This window comes from Argiope bruennichi, chromosome 10 (assembly GCF_947563725.1).
Source record: "Argiope bruennichi chromosome 10, qqArgBrue1.1, whole genome shotgun sequence".
Taxonomy (NCBI): Eukaryota; Metazoa; Arthropoda; class Arachnida; order Araneae; family Araneidae; genus Argiope; species Argiope bruennichi.
In genome coordinates this window covers 121,884,000-121,906,783 of record NC_079160.1, presented here as the reverse complement: position 1 = coordinate 121,906,783, position 22,784 = coordinate 121,884,000, and the positions used below count along the sequence as shown (strand labels likewise).

Genomic DNA, 22,784 nt, shown 5'->3' with positions numbered 1-22,784 from the left:
TCTTTTCGGCATGGCATTTGCTTTGGTTCTAGGCACCATCTGCCAAAAGCCAAGTGTAATCATGGTTAAGAAGGTCAAATACAAAATTTGTGAAATACTATAGAACGTTTTGCTTCCTGTTATTTGTTTTCTTTTCTTAATCTGTCTATTAATTTTCGTGCTACCGATACCGCTCTAACGCTACACACTGCTTTCTGTTATGGAGTACACATACCAATAAAATAAATGTTTTAATTAAAAGTTTGTCACTGCAACCAGAAGTGTTAGTTTAATTGTTTTACATATGATTCTTCAGTACAATATCTCAAGATATTTCTTGAACTAAAATTTTATTTCGTATCTGTGAACGGTATGACAGTTAAGGTCTCATATATTGGGATGGTTTTTTAATAATTACCCGGTATATGTATTTGATTTGTCTTGCTGTGGTGAAAAATCTGCTCCTTGTTTATGCATTTAACAGAAAAATCCTTTAAAAAAAATGCTGCCTCAGCTATTTATCTTAGCTGTTTTGAATTTTGTTATTGCGACTGATTTTTTTTTTTTTTTCTAATAAATCTTGTATCTAATCAACTGTGTACTTAGAATGATTCAACTGAAACTAGTTTAATTGAAAATTTAAAAAGCATTAAGTATTGGATCTGAAGCAATAATGTATTGTAATATAAGGCTTCCAATTTAATTTTAATTTTTACACTTATAGAATGTTATTAATCTTTTATTTTCAATGCTCAAGCAAAAAGCAATAGCTTTGCAACTTGTTTTGGAAAATTACTGCTATCATTAAGTTAAGCACAATGAGGAATTGCATTTTATTTTTCACTGTATATTTGGTTTTTATATTCTATTATTATAAATCTGTAAGCACCTTTATGATGCAGAAGTCAGTAATTTTTAATATCATTTCAACTAATATTTTTTCCTCAACCAATACAAAGCCTACAATGATTACTAAAATACCATTGTGTAGAATTTTTTTTATCAACTTCGGGAACAGCATACTCCTTTCCTGTTAAAATATAAGGTTTGAGGAGACAAGACAAATCGAAGGTTGATTTGTAAGATTTTCATGGGTTTATTATCAATAATTATATATACAGAGCAATAATTATGAATTATGACAAATATCTATTATTGTAGCACTTAAATCATGATTAAACTTGAGTAATGGAGATTCAAAATAGCTGTATTAAATAATACTGCGAGTTTGATTTTGGGTTTCATGATGTAAGTTTTATGTAGTATTATTTGTGACTGTACTGCATCAAATTTAAGGTCAAAATTAAATAGCAGCCATTAACATAAAACTAGATGTAAATGAAAATTATTAAAATCTTTAGCTCCCCATCTGTATCATCATTTTCAATGTTAACAACATATCTAATAGATTCAAAAACATATACTCTGGTATGTTCACCTTATTTACAATAAGTTTCCCATTTCACTTGAATAACTACTTCTGAAGAAAATATAATAGAGCATTTTATGAAGAAAAAATAATAATAATGCAATCAAATTAAACAGAAAATCGGCTGACCTAACCTGTTATGATTATCCATTAAATATAACAGCAAATAAAAAAAATGCTAGAGATTTTTAAAATATACTGTGTTTTGAGAATGCTAAGACATGAGTTCTGCTAAGCAATTTAGGCAATAAACTAAAGTTTGGAAAATTTACAAACTTTGATTATTGAAATTCAGGTATTCTGAAAATGTCGAAGGCACAATTGAAAGAAATTGCAGAGTATGAGTCACTTTTTATGGCAAAAATATAAGCCAAGATAGACATAGAATTATATTATATTATGTCAGTTTAAATAGTATCTGTACTACTGTAAATAAATATTAAGAGGGCTGAACCGGGGGGTGGGGGGGGGCACTGGCTCTCATACCAAAAGTGCATGCAGAGAGGAAAGCGAAAAATGTTTTAAAGGAACCATGCCCTTTGGCTAAATAATCCTGGGAAATGTAACAGCATTACATTAAATACTGTTTCAAATGTTAAACTGATGCAAGTAAAAAACAGATTAAAAAGGTTTACCTCCCTTTCCTATACATTCAACACTGCTTTGAAATCGCCCATATATATATTTCGATGCACATAATCAATTTTAATAACAATTTTTATTTAAAGCAGTTGATAAAGATGTCATATGCATACAGCATTATTTTGTTTACATGTCGTTTATAACTTTTAACCGATCCCTTCCCCCCACAATTTAAATTAGAATGATATTTAATATAAGTGGTTTCTTACAATTTACGTTAAGCACCACTATTTGTTTGGTCCTTTGAAAAATACAAAAGTGCGAATTATGAAATTGAACACTACTGTACAATAAGATCTTGCACATTTTAGTATTGCAATATTTTTCAATGAAAAACTACCTTCTGCACAGTTAAAAGATTTTTCTTTACAATCTGAATGAAGCTAACAAAACATCATATAGTTTTCAAATTTTAAAATGCATCTTAAAATATCTTTTTCTCTAATTTCTTTCAAGTAAGAAATATATATTAATTTTAAAGACATTCTCTTATATATAAATATATGCTAAAGCATTATCTATAAGCCAATTATTTGCAGCAATATTTTTAAAGATTGCTCAATTTTTTAAAAAATCTTTACATGGATTTTTTTTTAGAAATTTTAAAATGAAGTTTATACTACAAGTGTAATCTAACTAGTAGACAGTACCAAATATGTTTTTCTGTGTCTGAGATACACAATGACCTCTTTGAAAAAAGAAAGTTTCGAATAGTTTATATAGAATACAGCCTATTTATATGCAAAACATAAATTGTTCGAATATATCATTTCAAATAATGTATGTTGAAATCGAGTTTTAGTTTCAATTAATAAATATGTTCAAATAATAAATATATTTTAGAATTCCAATGGACGTTTTCATTTAAATCCAGAATGATATACTACAACTTACCTAACATGCTTGTCCCTTTCAATATCTCAGGCAGTCCTAAATGCAGTTTTTGCAGCTTATGTATTAAAAGTACAACCCAATTTGCAAGGTATATGCAATAAAGAATAATGGAACTATAACTATAATAAATGAAGTAGTTACAATCTTTACACTATCACATTAGATTCTTTTCACTTGTTAAATATATGATGATAAAACTAAAGTGATCTATAAGTGCAAAGCATTTTTTTCCCAAGTTAAGAGACCTATCTTTTTTTTTTTAGTACATTTGTGTTTAATTGTTCATAATAAAACACAATAACCAACAAACAAGCTCTATTTGAATTTGACACTTTGTATAATTTTCATTCAGCCATTCTTTTTGCATACAATTTGCTTGCATAATTACATATTTGAAGATTCTATTTTTCATTTAATCCTAACCTTTAAAGGAAATATGAACTAAAGCAAATGTTAAAAGCTTTTTCAATAAGTCTACACAAGTCAAGTATATTTGTTGTCGAGCATCATGTAATAAAGATATATTTACCAAACTTATTAAAAATTACAAGGGGGTTCTCAACATTTTAGTAAAAAGTCATTGCAAATAAACATTCAATCCCTCACACAGTTATAAGGGTTCTTATATTTTTATTTAATTAGTTAAAAATTGCTATTTTATTGATTATAAAATATTAAAACCTTATAATAATTGCATTCAACAACTTGAAATAACTTCAGCTTATAAATATTGGCAATAGTTGTTGTTTTTTAATGTTAAGAAGCATTTAAATATATTGATAATATGTTGCTTAAAAATTATATATCCCCAATAATAAATTTCACAATTTTTTTTTAAATGACTAGTTTAATATGTGCAAAAATCCCCTTAAATATTTGTGAACAGTGACATATTAGCTAATCTAATACTTCCCTCAAATGGACAAAAGTGTATATAGTGAAAATGGGAAACATAAAACTTGCATTAAAAGATTACACATGAGGAAAAGGAAATTTTTTAGTTGCATTAAAAGTTTAAATTAACTTTACTCTGACAGAATAATTTTCACTTTCTATTAAGAAGGAGTAAGTTCAATAAAAGTACAAGAAAGAAATTTAATGCATTTAAATATAAACTTGATTTAATTGAGAAGTCATTTTACAGGTAAAGATGTCTACGAATGGGCATTTCAAATGAAGCAAGTGTGCGGCGATAGTTTAAAATAATTTCTTGTTCCATATTGACTTCAACTCTGTGAACATCGAAGAAAAGGCTTTACTTGAGAACTTGATAACTTATGTTGAAAGGGAAGAGAACGAACATATGATAATAGATAGAAAAGTATGGAAAAAAATGGGAGTAAATATGGAATGCCTTTTGCTTTTTTTTTTTTTTTTTTTTTTTAATCCAGAGGTTGAAGTGCTTTCCACTTACAATAGCAAACTATCATCATTCACTTAGTATATATATACACTATACAGACATGTTCATTCCACACAGCAGAGTACATCAACATAATTAAAGTGATATGACAATTTCAAAAATTAAAAATAAACCACAATATCATAGAAAAGTTTTACAAATTTTACTAAGAATGATAGAAATGTTTACAAACAGATAATTTCAAATGAACAATCTGCTTATCAATAAAGCAAAGTAGTTCAAACTAAGTGTTTACAATGTCTAAAACCAACATTCAATGAGTTTAAACCATTGATAGTGCAGTTGGGTTCCTCGAAAAACCACATGAAAAATCAATATATGAAACATTTGTTTTTAACTGTTTTTATACATATAATTGGATGAACAATTTTATACTTCTTTCTGATGAAGATGAACTGACCACACAGGAGGAGAAAAAAAAATGATGTAAAAGGGAAAAAGGTACACTCAATAAAAACATTAGAAATAAACCATTGGTATGATTAAATTTCAATGGCAATATGATACAACAGTTAAAACTTTGCAGTCACCAAGTCTATCTCTCATACATATGAAATTCCATTATCAGCACTTGAATTGGAAAATTCTTTCAAAATGTGATCTCCACACTGAATTCAAAACTTTGGTATTTCTTTTTAAAAATATTTACAGTGGATAAATAGTGTTTCAGAATGGTGTTTCAATAAAAATAAAATTTCTCGAGTCAAGAAACGTTTATGACAAAGAAAAACTTACATGCTTATTGTATCCATTATAAAAACAATGCAAGCCAAAGGTTAAGGCTATTACTTCCTTCTTTCCTTTTCAGTCTAAATCATTTAAGCAAATTAAGATAAATTATGAAATAAAAAAAATTAAGACATGAAACAAATTATTGAAACTTTCAAATTAAACTTAAGCAAAGAACTTCAAATTCAGAACTGCAATTCAAGCACAATATTAAGTGCTTCAAAATTCACATAGCCATAAATTTGCAAACATATATGCCCTTTTTTACCCTAATGTAGTAAACTCTAAAATGAATATGGCTGGCCCCAACTACAAAACACAGGTATGTGATGGACAGTGCTGTGTGGTGACAGCTTTCGTGGACTCTTTGCTTTTACTCGTCATGTTCGCCTTCTCCACCCTCTGGTTCCATTTCACCTATATATAATACAAAAAAAAAGGCTTTATTAAAAGAATCAGATATAAAATAATAACTGTTAAATAATTAACAAAAAAAAATAACAGAGCATTTAATTAAAATATACAGAGGGTATATGATATCCAGAATTATCAAATAATTTTTTCAATGATAAAATATTCTCAATTTAAACTAAATCATAGGCACTTTGACACTATTATAAAAAACAAAATCTTATTTTGTTTATAAAAGAATTGCAATCAATTTTGAATTTCAAGAACATTTCTCTATTTAGAAGAAATTTTTAAAAATTATCATGATTAAGTTCTCTATAGAAACTTAATATTTTAAATTGCATACAGAAAACATTCAAAGAGCCAGAGTTAAAATTCCTATACATTGAGAACTGCTATATGTAATTGCGATCAATTCAGTAAATGCCTAATTAGTTAACAGTCTTAATGTAAAGCATATGCTTTAGTAAATCTCTTTAAACTTATATTTAACCCTTTGAGGCACACTACTTTTTAAAATTTAAATCCACACAAAAAATTTGTACATAACCTATTTAAGCCTACAGGAGCACACAAGTTAAATTTTATGAAGATTGTATATATTATTTTTATTTTGGGGGTGTTCCATTACCTGAAAACATAGTGCCGCTAGAGCTCAGGAAAGTGTGACTAAGGGAGCATTGCAGTGAAGTGCAAAAATGAGTAAAATCTTTAGAATTTGCACTGTTATACCTGTGTAGCAGATTTAGCATGATTCAAGGTATGCCACAAGGAGACATGCCTTGCTGTTACTGACGGGCAGTGTTACTAAAAAATTTAGTTGATCTCTATTTTTAAAACAATTTAGTAAAAAAGTTTAATGTTCTATTTAAAATAAAAAATAAGCTATATTATATATATATATACACACACACACATATATTATTAAAAATATTTACACTATTGCATAAAATGACATGTTCGCAAATCTTAAAATAAAGAGCAGAAAACTCTGTGCAGCTTTAAGTAAAAATTGTAAATGCTACAGATATATAGAAAAACCCAAAATTTTAGACCCATGGTAAGGGTTGGTCATTTCCAAGAATTCTGACCCCTCCCAACACTATTATTTGAAATGAATTCATTGTCCATGACAAATGGAGAACAGGAAATGAAGACACAGGTGTTCTCTTTCTAGCACAGCATCCCGGTAAGTAACAGGATTGGCGCAGTGTTCCAGCTGATGGAATACCTAATTTTATCCAACGATTACATATATGCTTTCTCTATGAAAAATCTTAAAATATATAGAATAAATAGTTTAAGATACAGCCAACAAAATAACATTGTAATTATTTTTCTAACAATTATTTTTTACAAAAAATAAAATTCCTTGTGAAAAAAATAGGTTTTTACACATTGTGTTGCATCTAGAAATTATGGATCCACTTGATTTAAATTGTCATCTATTATTACAAAAGAAGGTTAAAAGTAATTCTTAAGCATATATTTTTTTCCATCTATAGTTGAATTTAACGATTTTGCGAGCGAAGTTAGGAGTTCCATGAAATGGAACACTGCGCCACAAAGGGTTACAACACTAAGATTAAAATAAATGTGAAGTAAAATTAAATTGCAAAAATATATGTTGTGAATAGCCATTCTTTGAAATAAAAATTATTTCAATTTTTTTTTAACTGCAGTAAAATAAAAAGAAAAAAATTAAGGTTTCAAACTCAGATGAATAGATTGTAAATATCAATTTGAAATTGTTCAGGGTTTAGAAATACATATTAGACTTCTCAGATAAAACAAACAAAAAAGTGAAATATAATTCACTTACACATGTGCTAGTGAGTGATACAAATCTAAACTGAGCAGCAAATTAACATATATAATATCACTATAAGATTTGTAATTTTTAAAAAAACAAGGAAAGAACAGAATGAAAACTATCTTCATATTTATCATCAACAGACCTGAACAAATTATAATAAATCGTCTTGATAGAAACAATCCTTTCAATTCTACTGATGTAAATATGAATGAAGGTAGCTGTCACAAGTCGACGAAAAAATTTAGAACAGAAACTTCTGCAGTCCAAATTAATGCGTTATTCAAAAAATTAAAAGCAAAAAGAAGAAAACTTAAAAAGCACTTCATGATTTAAATTATTCATCTGTTTCAGATAAATTAAAACTTATTCATTCGCATCCAGATCATGCAATACCAGCCCAGAAAGGGACAATCCTTTATATCAGAGCATCAATTATTATGGATCGAATAATGTTCAATTCAGAGAGCTAAAGAAATTCTCAATATAAATTAGTCCCGACAATTGTCTTTTAAGAGTTCTTAAAATAAATTACAATGCCTTCTCTTTTCCAATAAACATGAAAGTGTGTATTATTCAATAAAGATATGGATTTCACAGAAGTAAAATGAAATAATTTCATAAAAGCAAAATTCATTCAACAGGAAAATTTTCTAAGCAGTTAAAAGTACAATGCAATGCTACTCATATTTGTCATTAGAAAACTACAAATAATTAAGCACGATAAATGGGTTCAAGTTCAATAATTAGTTATAATAGCTTTGAAATTTCAATTTGCAGGAAAAGTCTCATACTAGAATTGAATCTTCATTTTCTGATTGGATGTTTCCATGATCAGAAAATAATTATGAAATGAAAAATGAATCCACATAATTCCTAAAATTAAATAGAGTGGATAAGAAACAAATAAAAATTCTAAAATATAAAAATTAAGATTTTTTTTTTTTTAATATTGCAGGAAAAAATTTTATATTTCCAAAAATTACTTATTACATGTTTTGAATAACTGCAATTCATTTGGTTTTATTGCACAAAATTATACACATAAGAAATTTGCCTTCTTAACACACTATTGTCCATAACTAAAGTTCAATATAAAACAAGACTATTAAACATGACTCCTTGAAAATTAGGAAAAACTCTTTCAGAAATTGGTCAATATATAAGCAACTTGATCTAGCCTAATCCCAAAGTTGTCATACAGATCTGTTTGACAGACACTAGACTTAAAATCATTAAATAAAAAAATTAGCACAATTCATAAATGACTACCTACATAAAAACGAAATTTTGCACTTTCCATGCTAATGAGTATCTTTCACATCCACATTTTTCTTAATATAAAACAGTTCTATTAAATTAATCAACAATTCCATTAAAATTTGTTTCGCAGAACAAAACACCCATTATTCCTTTCTGATTATGAATAAATTTCATTTAGTATATGAATTCAGAAGATGTGTTAATTTACAAAAACATGATCTATCTCCATCTGATTTTAGCTAGATTAGAAATAAATTCTTTTGTATTTCTGCCGATGTAATTTTTAAGCTATTAAAAAATTAAATTAACTCTATCTTTCTGTACAGATATTTGTACATCCTAACAATATCTAACAAAATTAAATGTTCTGTCACATTGCTATTATCGTGAAAAAAAAATCAAATTATAGATAATTTACACAAAGCAAATTAACTTCAAGCACAGAAGCTGCCCATCTTTAAATGTAATGTTCTTTAATAAAAACTTGAGCTTAAAATAATCATTTGGAAGGGAGAAATTTATGACTAAAAAACTGATCAGTTAAAATTGCATTAAATATTGTAACTGCAAAGGAAAAGTAAAACGCTGTTTAGTCATTCAGGAAAAAATTACTTGATTTAAACTTGAATGCATGAAAGTGAAGTAAGCAAAGTGATTAGCAAAAAAATGCGATCAAAATGTAATATAATAAAGGTTTCATTAGAATCTTTACATTTTAATAATTCATTAATATTTTCATAAAATAATGAAGAACTTCAAAAAGTAAAATCAAAGACCATAGAAATTGAACTCAAAGAAGTTTGAATTTAAATAATACATTATATTAATGGCTTCAAGAGTGGGAAATAAGTTGCTGTTCTCTTGCATTTGTAATTTGAGAAATTTATCAGCAAAAGAATAGAATTTTCATAAAAATATCTGTTGACCAAGACTTCTTTAAATAATTTAAGAAAGTTTCATTCTTTCAAAACATTGTTTCTAGGCAAGTGCAAAATGAATAGAAGTTCATTTTGAATAAAATGAAGTTCATTTTTTTTTTTTTAAATATAAAACGCTCTCTAATGTAAAATTGCTTTTTGCAAAAGCCCATTTAATTAAAGGTAGCCTCACACTTTTTTTTTATTTGTTATAACAGGTCACATATTAACATTTTATAAAAAAGATTTTATACATCAACTTTAAAAGGGGAAAAAAATTCATACATTTAACTAACAAATCTTTCAATAACTGAACTGGTACAAGAATTTTAATTTTACAGTTTTATTTGTTCACTATTCACTGTTTATTACAACAGTCATAAATGAAAAAAAGTACTAATTAACTAAGTCATTGCAGTGACTACCTAGCATCTGAATCTCCCAATAATAACCACTCTGGAACATAAATGACATAATATTTCAGCCAATACTGGCGACTCATTTTTCTGTTTCAATAATTTTAAATTAAAGGGTTTATACAGATTTTACACCTGCACTCTATAAATATTTCAGGAAAATTCTCAATTAAAAACATATACAAGTTACATAAAAATATGAAATTCAATAAAAATTTCAACAAACTTATTAAAATGTGGTTAAAAAAGGCATCAAAAATTTAACCTTCACTAACATTTTAAAATAATAAAGGGAAAATATGAAATAATTGCAAGACCTTTTTTTCCCCACAATTATTATTCATAAACATATTAAAAATAAAAGTTAAACGTGTTAGAAACAGTGAAAGCAATAGCTAAGTAAAAGCATATGCACAAACTTCTTATGTCAAGGAAATCAAAAAATTTTTTCAGTTCAAATAAAACATCACAATCACGTAAATAAAGAATATATTTGACTCAACATTAAGCCAAATTAAAACAAAAATGGAAAGTCAACTGAATTTAACAATTTACTCAAATATGTAAAATTCTTTATCATTAAAACTTAAAATATTCATTTAAGTTATTATTGGGAGCATTTAGAAGTTATTTCATTCGTGGAGTTTACATAACGCTTACTTCAACAAGAAAAATTAACAATTTCTTAATTGGTTGCTTAAATTTTGATATACAAAAGCTGCTAGCATTTATTATTTTTTTTTTTCACTTTCCAGAAATTATTTGTTCTTAGTTCAATTATATAATTTATTTAATTGCTTTCAATCGGCAAACATCGAAGCATTCCCCCCCCCTTATTAAATGGCATTGCAAACAATGAATAACCAACAATTTTACTTTTATCCAAAGAAATATCCCTTTGGCTGTTGAAGAATGTTACATATAATCTTTAAATCAATATATCTAAAGGCAAAATGAGTATGATTTTTCATAATAAAGGAAAAACTAAACTTTGATGCCTACTAAAGAATATTTCCAAATACAAATTTAAATGAAAAGAGTATCTCTGAATATTTCAAAGGTAAAGTCTTTGAAAATTTACTAATTGTTTAAGTCATTATATTGCTTGGTTTTATTTATAAATAACTGGTATCTGTATCAGTAGATACATATTTCATCGTATTTCTTAATGTAAAGCTAAATACAGATGTCTGCATACGAAACATTCATCTGCTTAAAGACAAAAAAAAAAATCACAACATCCAACAGAGGTATTTTATAACTGAAAAAGATAAAATTTGAAAATTATATTCGAAAAAATCCACAAATTTTTAATAAAAAATTTATAACTGCAGCCAATTAAAGACAAAAAAAAAATCAAGAAAATGCAACAAAATAAATTTGTAATTTTAAAAATGCTAAGTAAGTAAAATGGAAGTAAGAAATATCATTCCTTCATATATGCATAAGCCAGATGTAAAGTTTTGTCAAAATTCAGTAAGTGAATATTATCCTAGTGCAAGATTCATTTTTTGGATAAGCTGCATTGCAACTATGTGAAAACCTTAACACCGTCTTAAAACTACGCAAATGTATAGTAAATTTATAATCAGGTATTAAAAAGGCAATTATAAATTAAGAGCAACGAAAATTTTATCAAGACAACCTAAGCAGCCTAGCATCTACAACCAATCTTAAACCGATAGAAAATCAAACAAATACTATAAATCCGTTGTTCTTTTTATCCATGCTTGTTAAATCAAATAACTGCAATGATGTTTTTACACATTTGGTCTATTTAAAAGACAATGAATAATTGTGTACTTAAAATAACTATAGAATACAGAGAATTCAGTGAAAAAAGTAAGAAAAACGGCCAATATTAATTTTACAAATCATTCTCAGACATTAAGATGTGAAATATTAGTCAAAAATAAAATCAAATAATTAAAAAGCATAAATTTTAAATAGAAGTTTAAGACTGTCACAAATTTAGTCTATATCAAAAAAAAAAAAATATTCTAAATTATCATTGAAATACAGTTCATGGAAGTACTTTGCAAAATTAGAAACATTGCTTAGTGTGATTAATATTCTGAGTAATTCGTTATTTCCATTAAAATAATGAAAAAATTATAAATTATATCACTTTTACTTTAGATATTACCAAAAAATATTTTAAATTATTGTTTTCTTCCTTTAGTTCCTGGATTAATTAAAGGCCATTATGCAGAAATAAAGAGATGAATACAAAATTAGATGGGGAAAACTCAATTTGTTTTTTAAACTTTTGATCCTGAAATTGATGCATTAAAGAGAAGTCAAACTGCAACTAATTATAGACTTGCATAATATTTTAATAGCAACAAAATTACTCACTCGACCGTCATTGACAAAAAAAGGACTGAACGATTGATTATTTAAAAACAAACTTTTATTATGTACCTATGGAATATACATAAACTAAGACAAGAATCTAACGCTCAAATGTGATGCTTGTGCGGTTAATATCGCGAATCATTGAGTCTCCACAAGATGAAAACAAGCAGCGTGGCACAATGATGCTCACATACCTTCTCCCTCAATACCATCCCCACCATCTTCTTCACCTTCTTCATACACTTCCTCCTCATCAACCTCTTCTTCTGAAAACAATTTTATAATTAATAATGAATAAATATTAAAAGTTTAACCTGTAATAAGCCAAAATCAATAAAAACAATAACTTTATACATATTTTCAATAAAATTTAAGCCTTCATTTACTGGTTCAAGTCTAATTTAGATAAATTATTAAAAGTAGCCTACTTTCAACTTAAGAGCTTGATTTTCAAAATCCAGGTAACTTTACATAATGATAAATTATTCGAAGTCTAGTCTAGTTTCACTAAACATATTAAAAATTACAACATTGCAAAATTTCACTTCCTAAAAAAAGAAACTGCATTATAAACCTTTAGATCAAGAATAAATTTTTATACTTTAAAAGACCAAATTTCAGTATATTCAAATATGTACTACTGCTCTACTTCAATGAAATGATAATTTTTAAAAAGTTGTAAACAGCCTAAAGTTAATTCCATTACAGAGGAATTGAGGAAAGCTCAAATCAGAGTTACAATCTAAATAGGCATGAAGGCATTCACAACATTCCTTTAAAATTTCTTCTCTAATTAAAATTACATTCTCATTTAAACAGAATATACTCACCATCGAAACCTTTAAAAATAAGCAACAATAGTCTATTACCTGAACTGAAAATACTTGCTTTTCTCAAATATAAAGTATATTTACAGTTTCCTTAGTGCCTAGTAAAATTAATTCACATTCATTTCTACTAATTCATTCAAACAAATAATCTGCTACCTATAAGGTGAAATATCAATTGCCATACTTTAAATTAGAATTTAAATATTAGATAGAAAACACTGTGAATAAGCTAAAGGGAAAATTAAAAATTCACTTATTTTAACTTTCAAAGGGGATATAATAGCAACAAAACTTCAAATTGAAATTTAACTATAGCATACCTTTTAATATATAGACATATGTATTTTCAGTGCTGGCGGGGATGTCAGCTGTACACAAGAAGAAGACATATGTATTTAAATGCTAACATATATTTAGGACCTAACATACTTTTCTTTCCTTAATACAGTCCAACACATAATACTTTTAGAAAAATACCAATATTAATTATAATAGATTAAATGCTTATTGGTCTAATTTTAAAAGTTATAATTTTTGTGTTTTTATATAAGTAAACTAATGTACCATTTCAGAAACAAAATGGCTGAATTATAGCTAGACAAAAAATTAAAATTCAAGTATACATGAAAGAATAAATTCTTTCAAAGCATATTTCTGTTAATGAAGTAATTGAATTAAGAGTTAGCATAAGAATTACTCTTTCCCATATTTTCTTTAATATTATTCAGCAATAACCAATTAATTTAATCAATGCAATGCATTAAAAAATTTACTGATTGAAGATATTAAAATGGTGTGTTAATTTGTTACAGAAATAGATACCAGTTGCACATTTTTAATGTTTCACACAAGCCAATTGAAATTCAAATTATATTGAATTAAAAATTAGCTACAAATGCTTATAGCCCTCTTTGTTTTTCTGCCTTCAACACACAGATACAACATTCATTCCATAACACATTTCTCAAAGAGAAAGATGTTTTTGATAAGCAATTTTCTATTAACTTTTTCTATCCATTTTAATTATTTTTTTTACTAATTAGAAATGAAAAGTATGAAAATTACTGATATAAGAACAGAATGCCATAATGAACAAAAAGGATAAGAAAAATAAAGATACATTGCCCATTTCTACAGAGTGTGCATATGTTTTCAATGAAACAGCTCCCTTTCACCTACTATTAAAATCTGCTATTTTCAAATTTAAAAGTTACCTGGAATTTTTAGAAATGCTACTAACTATCAGTGACTATAAAAGCAATGTTCATAGCTATAGAAAGGCGTTTTTTTTTTAAAGTAATGAACAGGACAAAAAAATCTTGACTCGGAACCATAATTTTTCCAAAGGATAAAAATTTAAAAAGTAATTTAGCACTTATTTATCATGGATTAAAATTGAATATTACCTTCACCCTCGTCCTCTTCATCTTCGCCATCACCTTCCTCTTCCACTACAACAACAGAGTCATCCACTTCATCTTCATCACTAAAAATTGTCATAAGAAAATTAAATATTTTAAAAGAGCTAAAATTAAGAAAAATGAAAAGTAAAATAACTAAAAGTTTGCAGCTGTTAAAATTTTAAACTTAGCATAAGTGCCATTTATTGGTACATGCATGTATATGAATTAATAAATGAATCAAAATAAACTACAAACCTTTCATCTTCTTCTTCTAAGCCATTTTCAACTTCTATGTCTGGGACCAAGAAGTACTGTAGGGGATTGGGCCACATATCGTCTTTAATAACCTAAAAAATTTTGAAATAATTTTAAAACTTTTGGAAATTTTTCTTAAATTAAAAGACTATACACTTGCTAATCTCTTTCTTTAAAAAAAAGTTGATGCACAAACAAAATTTTTCTTTATAAATATCAATGTAATAAAGAAATCTGAAAAGTATTTTTATAATCTTCAATTTAGAAAACAAATTATTCAAGAAATTACAACATACGCAAGAGAGCAGTTCTAGCAAATAATAAATATCCTTAGGCAACATTGTAATTTTAAAATAACTATCACTACTTACTTCTGCTATGTCATCAGCAGATGCATCTCCATGATCAGTATACCATGTGAAAAATGTTCTTGGTTGTTCATGAACCCTTTTCCTGTTATTTTTCATCTGTGCTTGTTTTTCTTTCTGTTTTTTGGTTAAGTCCATTCCTTCTTTCCATTTAATAGTTGTTGATTGGGATGCTGGATCACCTGAACAGCACCAAAACAGAATTTTAAAACAGTCATATTTGTTTAATATTTATACAATTTCACAAAAGCTGATATACTTGACAATAAAAAAATTTACTTGACAATAAAAAGATGTCTGGAAAACTAACTTTTAATAAAATATTAAGAGGGTTGCACCCAAATCTGGAAGAAGAATTCCCTGTGTTTTCCCTACATGTATATTCAAGCTATGAGGAAATATGTGAATAGCACTTATGTGCTAGTTATAATACAATACGAGTTTAAGGAGTGGAAAAAGCTAGGAAAGGAAGTCAAAATTTAACATTATTGAAAACAACATATTAAAAAAGGTTTATATTTACATACAAATAAATTATTTATAATCTAGAATTTAGCAAGACAAAATTTATATTTCAAGGAGGAATATATATTAACTCTCATGCTCTTAAAGTATTAGTCAACACAAAATTAAGGGCTCTGGTGAAATAAAATATTTTTATCATAATACAAATCATTTAATGATTACTCAACAAAAAAACATTACAGATTACTTTTTTTTATTTATTCATTTTTATAAATTTATGTATCTGGGCATCAACTTCTGCAGAATTTTCAGTCATCAGCTTTATGCAGCTAATCCTCAACAAATAAGATACATTTTTGTACAGCCTAACGTATATTTTTTAGCTATTTCACTTTCAGTGAACATTTGTGAAAATATTTCCGATACATCAAATATGAATGAGATGCCACAAGTTTTAATGCCCATAAAAATTCTTTAAATTATTGTTCTTGGACTAAAAAATTTTAAATTGATTTATTTTTTGGGCATTAAATTTGAAGTTTTCAGATTTCACATGTCATCTTTTCCTATTTTCCAACATCAATGCCGACTCTTTTGAATTGGTATGCAGGCTTGTATGTATTCCTCTTTCATCAAGTATCCATTTCCCATATTATTTAGGACTTTTTATCTTCATACAATGAGACAAATGGATTTTGCAGAATTTCTCAAATCCATTCAGCAAAATCAGGAATGATTTTTTTTATTCGTCCAATTCATATTAAATATGGATTTTGAGCAGCCCATTACTTAAAAAAAAAAATTCTCTTTCTATTTTGAATAAGCTCAGTTTCTCAAATAATAAACCATTCAATAAACTCAAGTATGGTAGACTAAACACCTATGTGCTGCTTCAGTAGGTTGAATGCTCCCGACAGAAAAATATATTCCATTCTTTCAAGCAGTTACAGAACTCTTGCACATGTTCATTACCTGCAATTAGGGGGTCTCATGGGGAAAAAAATCAGATGTATTGTAAATTGAAACTGGACTGATCTATACAAAGAAAAAATTGAAGTAAATAGAAAAGGGGCGAGTTTAAACGATTACACAATTGGGTATTGTTTCATTTTTCGAAGCTCCAACTACAATCTTTTATACTTAGTCTTTTGAGATCAGCATTTTTTAATAAGGGGTCGGAGAGATGAGTAAGAAACTTAAAAATTTCATGTTTATGAAAATTTCCTGCATTTTCCAATTTTCTTAGACGACTTAAATTTCCTGCATTTTCCTGGTTACCCAGGTGGCATGGCAATCCTAATCATATACAAACTACTCTATTATCTAAAATGTTTAAAATGAAAAACTTCAACTGCATCAAACAATTTTTTTAAATTGCAGTTAACTACTCTGCTCCATAAATTATTATTAACACATTGACTCTGTACTGAATTTCCTACAATGTAATTTATATCAGCCTGCCAGTCACTAGTGATCCCCATGGCAATCCAAGGCATTCATACCATACATTCTTCAAACTTTGTTCACCAATAACAAGTATATGAAAGGCTTTAAGGGCTATTTTAAGATAATTAAATTTTCATTGATACGAAACATGATAAACTTAATAGCTTTTCGATACAAATTGCCAATCTTTTTAACTTTATTTTTTTTAATTCCTCATAAATTAAAACATATAGCATTATTAAAGTATTTGTCTAATTTAATATGAATTAAATGCAAACATTTCTAAAAATAAGAACTTTAGGTCACAAATTCATATGCTAGCTAGTACCTGGCACATTGCTATATATTTAAATACAATGAAATTCACATTAGTTTAACTGAATTTTACTTTGAAATAGAAAAAATACAAATCAGCAATTTCATTGCTTCTAGTAGTTAGGTTAGAAATTCAAAACTATACTGAAAAAGATATTGCAACTGGTTAAACAGATGAAAATTAGAATCTCTTTTGCATACAAACATAAAGCCCTATCAAGTCACCCCTATCAAAAATGTAATTTCAGTAAAAAATTTTTAATACCAAACAAAAATGCTCACATAAAAAAATAATACACTAACTACAGTCAAAAAATGACAAATTACTTTCAAACACTAAAAGCAACATTTAAAATAAAGAAATATTTAGTTTCTTAATTTTTCCTGTAATAAAAATTCTTTATAAAATAGCATAACAATTTCCCAACAAATTATTTATGATTTCTGTTCGCAAAATTCCTTTCCTTCAAGCACTTCTAATTTTATTTTGACTAATACTGTATCAACAACTATAAAAAAATCCTTATTTTTACATTTGTAAAAGAAATAATTTGGATGGTTCAATTTGTTAGTGTTCAATAAAGTAGACACTAACTATAAATAATAATTTCTAATAAAAATGATAGTTGCTAAAAAAATTATGGAAAAACTGTACATAGAAAATATATAAAATTTGGTGACTACAATCTAAACCTACCAGCTGTGTATCTCACAATTTCCAAGGGTTTGCAATCAGTCCATTTAATGTCGCGTCCTGCATTTTTCACGGTTCAGAGTGTTTATTTTTATGATTACAGATTTTGGGTGGATCCTAGCACAGCCCACCTCTTGGCGTCTTTTTGAATTCTCGCCAAACAAGTGGCAATAACGTCGCCAATGTGGCAACCTAGATGGATTTTTTATTATTTATTTTTATTTATTATTTTATTTTATTATTAAATAATCAACCTAGACCGATTTTTTTAAATTTATATTTAATTTTTTATATTTTATTTTACTTATTTTTTATTTTATTATTATTTCTGGCCTTCAAGTATCGTTTTTTAATTGAAAAATAATAATAAATATTCAATTAGTAGTCAACATGGCGAGATTTCAAATAAGTCGCCAAGAGGTGGGCCCCATCTAGGATTTTACCCAGATTTTTATTATATTATCGTGTAACATAGTATCAGTTCACTTTGTCTGGAAAATATTTGAACTTATTTGCAAACATTGCATTTAAATAGTGATTTTAAAGAATTACGCAGCCAGAGGGTTAATAAGAATTATGATAATTTTTTTTAATTAAAAAAAGGTGCTTCAAGTTTATACAAAAAAAATTCTACAAATTTCAATTGCAAAATATTTTTTAATTAAATTATCAAGATTAGATATTTACCTGATGATCCAAGATGAAATTCTTTCACAATAACATCATTTTCAAAATATGGATTCTCATCAAAATAGAATTTAATTCTGTAACCAGACTTAATGTCTTCGAATTCTTCAACTTCAAGTTTAGTCAAAAAGTGAAGACATTCCTCCTCTTCTTCATCCAGGATGGCAGAGATTTGTGGATGATTTACAAACTTCAGGGAGTTAAGGAAATCAAATACAAAAAGAAATAAAAATTTATACAAATAGTGTCACTTATTATTGAAACCAAAATTAAAGCTTCATTTCATGAACGTATATATATATAATTTACTCCAGCAGGTCACAAAATTTCAAGAAAAAAACGAGTTAAGCTCATACATGTCAGCATGAAGCTTAGTTGGATAGATGTAGTTATATCAACATCCTGTTTTAAAGCAACACTAGGACTATTCTGAGATTGGCATCGTAATTTTGAACCGCAGTCAGATGACGAGGATGACACACGAGCTGGCACACCCTCCCTCCAAAATTTCACACCACACCTGCAGGTTGAGCATGAAGCACTTCAAATATGTATTTCAATTTTAACAACATTTCATTAAAAAATCTTATATATACAGATCTTAAAGATGAGATGGAGGACACAGAATAAGATTACTTGCAGCTAAATGTGAGTTAAAAGACATAACCTGGGTTTCATTTGTGCAAGCCATTCATGCATAATAAAAACTATGAATGTTTATGAAACTAAGGTGCTTCACTGGAAATTATATCAAAATTTAATGAAAGAAAAAATTGTATATGTTGAAATTCTACATATTAAAACAGAATTTAAGATGAAAATACATAAGAAAAAGGCAATAAGTAACAATAAGCAAGTATGTTTATGTTACACAATATACATTTCTACAAAACATCAGGATATTAAAAATTTAACGAGACTAGCAACTATATTTCTGAATATTTCAACTCCGAGTATTTATATAATACTACCACTTATGGTGTTAATGTCTGGTACTCAAAGAATGGATTATTTAATGGACATGAATTGTGCGATTTCTTCCATATTAGATAGTTTCAATAACATATGTATTATTTTCTTAAAATTCAAAACTCAAAGGAAAAACTAATATTTAATATAATTTATTAAAAACCATAAAGTTAAACTTAAGAAATTATCATTTCTAAGAGAATATTATATCAAAAAAGATTTTAAAAAAAGTCAAAACAAAAAGGTATTTAAATCAATATCAGTTACTTTTAGATAAATTGACATCATACTTAAGTTTTTAACTAGCCACAATAATGTATCCCAGCTTTTACTACACTACTGATTGTAAATGTAGTAAAAGTCAAAAGAAATCTGGAAAATTATGCTACTGCATATTAAAAAGTGAAAGGTTATTTATATCTAATGAAGTTAGATTATATAACAATATCAATTATTAAGAAGTTTTTACATTGTTTCATATAATGTAATTAACACCCAAATAGATAGTTATTTAGTTATTAGATTAAAATTTTAAATTCCACTTCTATTTTCTTCAAGCATTTACAATGAAAAAGTGCTATAAACGAATATGATTATTAACATGATAGTTAAATTTTTATAAACTGTTTGAATTTTTGTTCTACAAAATATAAGATTCATTAGCTAAGTCTAAATGCAAAACAGATTTTAAATTCTAAAATTTTTTACTAAAAATTTTTAATATTGCACTTATGGGGAGGAGACTGAGAAATAAAGAAATCTTCACCAAAAACTAGTCCTATAGGCAGCTACAAAGCAAACAAATTTTAAAAAACAAATTCTCATCAAGTGTGAACACATTAAGGTACAATACAGCTACTAGCATAAAATAGCAATTTATTTTACACAAATACTGCAATATTTACGAAAATAGATGTTATAAATCTACTGATCATCTATTACAAGTAGCTAAAGAATGTTATTACTAGTATTAGGAGATGACAACTTTCCTATGTATAAAACTGATTTCCATAACTTACAATATAAGGTACATGAAGTACACCTATTTAATATAAATCTATATTAAAACTATTGACAGCATTTAACAAGAACAGATGAAAGATATAACTTTACAAACTTAACAATGAACATATAATGAGATTTCAATATCTTGAAAAATTAAAATGGGAATAATACACACTTAGCTTAGTTCATCTAATGCATAGTTAGTTATACAATACTAATGATAAAAATGTAAATTAATAAAAAATATAATTAACATATTTAAAGATCTTAAGATTTAAAGATCAGATTAAAGATATTTGGAATCTAAAAATAAACAAAAAAATTTAGAAAAAAAATGAAAGAACATTAAATAAGAAAACATTCTTTTACTTTATGCATTTCTAATTAAATAAAAACTGTAGTATAGTTTAAATATTCATCGATAAGACCAAAAATTTTAAAGCTTGTAACTTCAGATAATTGAGATTTATAATCACGAAAAACTTACCAAGATTCCATTATATATATTATTTTCTCAGCAGGAATTATTGACTTTATATGTGAAATATTTTAAAACAAAAAGAAAATAACGGACTAACTAACTCTGCACTGCATATAAGAATTTTAAGTAAAGTTTGAGAATGCATTGACCAAAAACGAATATTTAAAAAAGATTTTCGGAAGAGCCGAATTTATTAATAAATCAAGAGTAATAATGGAGAACAAACATTCACACAATAATAAGATTAATGGATTTCATACTGGAATTTGTTTTTAAAATTTCAATACCGAAGTTCTTGTAACATTTTAAAAATAAAATCCTTACGATAATGCATATCAGATATGGTAAATATAATTTCTTAAGCTATTTTGAATGATATATCAAAAATATCAAAGGCTTATAAAAAGGCACGAGTGTTGCAACAGCTGAATCAAAGTTTTGAACTCCCGCTCAACTTTTCCCCGCGCCGGTGAAATACGAATCAACAAGATAAGACAAGAATAACTAAATTACGCACGTTGGATAAGCAACAACTAGAAACGCTAATTTAAAACATAACACTAATAAAACAAATACATATTACAATGAAAAAAACATGCCGAGTATAATCCCGCGCAATGCACTAGACAAAGCATGTGGCCATACTAGCCGAATTCAGTTAGGCTTAGTGAATAGACAACCATGTTTTATCATAGTACATGCACCTTGCAAACAAAATGGTAGAAAAGGATACAGCGGTCACCCAAAAGTTTGGAATCTTTCTAATCAGCTCATTCCTCTTCTCAAAGAAAGGTTTTCTTAATTTGTTGTATTTCTGCTCAACTTTAAGGATTTCTTCGCTTGCTTTCTCATTCAAAGCGTCGATTTCATTCTGACAAGCGTCGATTTCTTCTAACGCTTTCTGTGTTTCTGCATCATAATCTCTGCTTTCTTCACCATCTCCAACTTCCACTTTTTTCATTTTCTTTGGAGTAGCTCCACTCGAAGACATGGCAAAAAATTTTATACAAGGAAACTACAATAATCTAATTCGCAATAAAGTTAACACGACACAAGGTTTGAATACCACAAGACCAAGAGATTAATTCGCCGACTGCGAGCTTCGAAGTGTTCCCGCATGCGCAGAGCGGAGAAAAACTAGAATGGTTCGTATCTTACAAGTAAGTGTATGATTGGTTGTTCTGTTCCAATATATCCAATAGAAAGCGGGTATTCTTATCCAATATCCAATTAAGATAGATTTTGCGGAACATTTCTGTTTTATGTCCCTTATAGTGGGAGTGTCTTCCAGAAGTTAAATTTAATCGCTCAGAAATGCGATTTCTATTCATTGGATTATTCAAAAAAATTTAATAAAAAAATAAATATGGCAGACACATTTTGTAATCTTGGAATATCAAACCTAAAATTTAATTGTAAATCGAGTTTAATTTTTTGGAAAGCCAGCAGTTGCATTTATTATTTTCACTTTTGAAAGGAAAGTTAGCAAATCATATTTATATTTTGGAAATTGCTAAATTGTAATCCGTTTATAAAAGTGAATGGTATTCGTATTAACTTTCACATTGGACTTTGAAAAAATTAAACTAAAT

The 22,784-nt window shown here is 27.2% G+C and overlaps 1 protein-coding gene across 2 annotated transcripts; it reads right to left on the bottom strand.

Annotated features, from left to right (window-relative positions):
• Positions 1–4,047: 4,047 nt before the first annotated feature.
• LOC129987943 (protein SET-like) lies at positions 4,048–22,303 on the bottom strand. 2 transcript variants are annotated; one of them, XM_056095957.1, is made up of 7 exons: positions 21,926–22,303; positions 18,738–18,927; positions 15,134–15,312; positions 14,763–14,854; positions 14,511–14,590; positions 12,469–12,537; positions 4,048–5,513 (listed from the first exon to the last, which is right to left on the bottom strand). In XM_056095957.1, the coding sequence occupies exons 1-7, from the start codon at positions 22,181–22,183 to the stop codon at positions 5,470–5,472; spliced, it is 912 nt and encodes a 303-aa protein (XP_055951932.1). In that variant the 5' UTR covers positions 22,184–22,303; the 3' UTR covers positions 4,048–5,469. The 2 variants fall into 2 exon arrangements, with proteins under 2 accessions (XP_055951932.1, XP_055951931.1); XM_056095956.1 differs by having other exon boundaries at positions 12,469–12,540; positions 21,926–22,302.
• Positions 22,304–22,784: the final 481 nt, after the last annotated feature.

Bases quoted from the DNA above. Each gene is read 5' to 3' on its own strand.
- LOC129987943 (XM_056095956.1), bottom strand. From the start codon at position 22,183: ATGTCTTCGAGTGGAGCTACTCCAAAGAAAATGAAAAAAGTGGAAGTT. The intron at 14,855-15,133 runs GTAAGTAGTGAT...AAAATTTTTTAG, and splicing joins CTGCTGATGACATAGCAGAA to GTTATTAAAGACGATATGTG. The intron at 5,514-12,468 runs GTATGTGAGCAT...TATTATATATAG, and splicing joins GGATGGTATTGAGGGAGAAG to GTGAAATGGAACCAGAGGGT.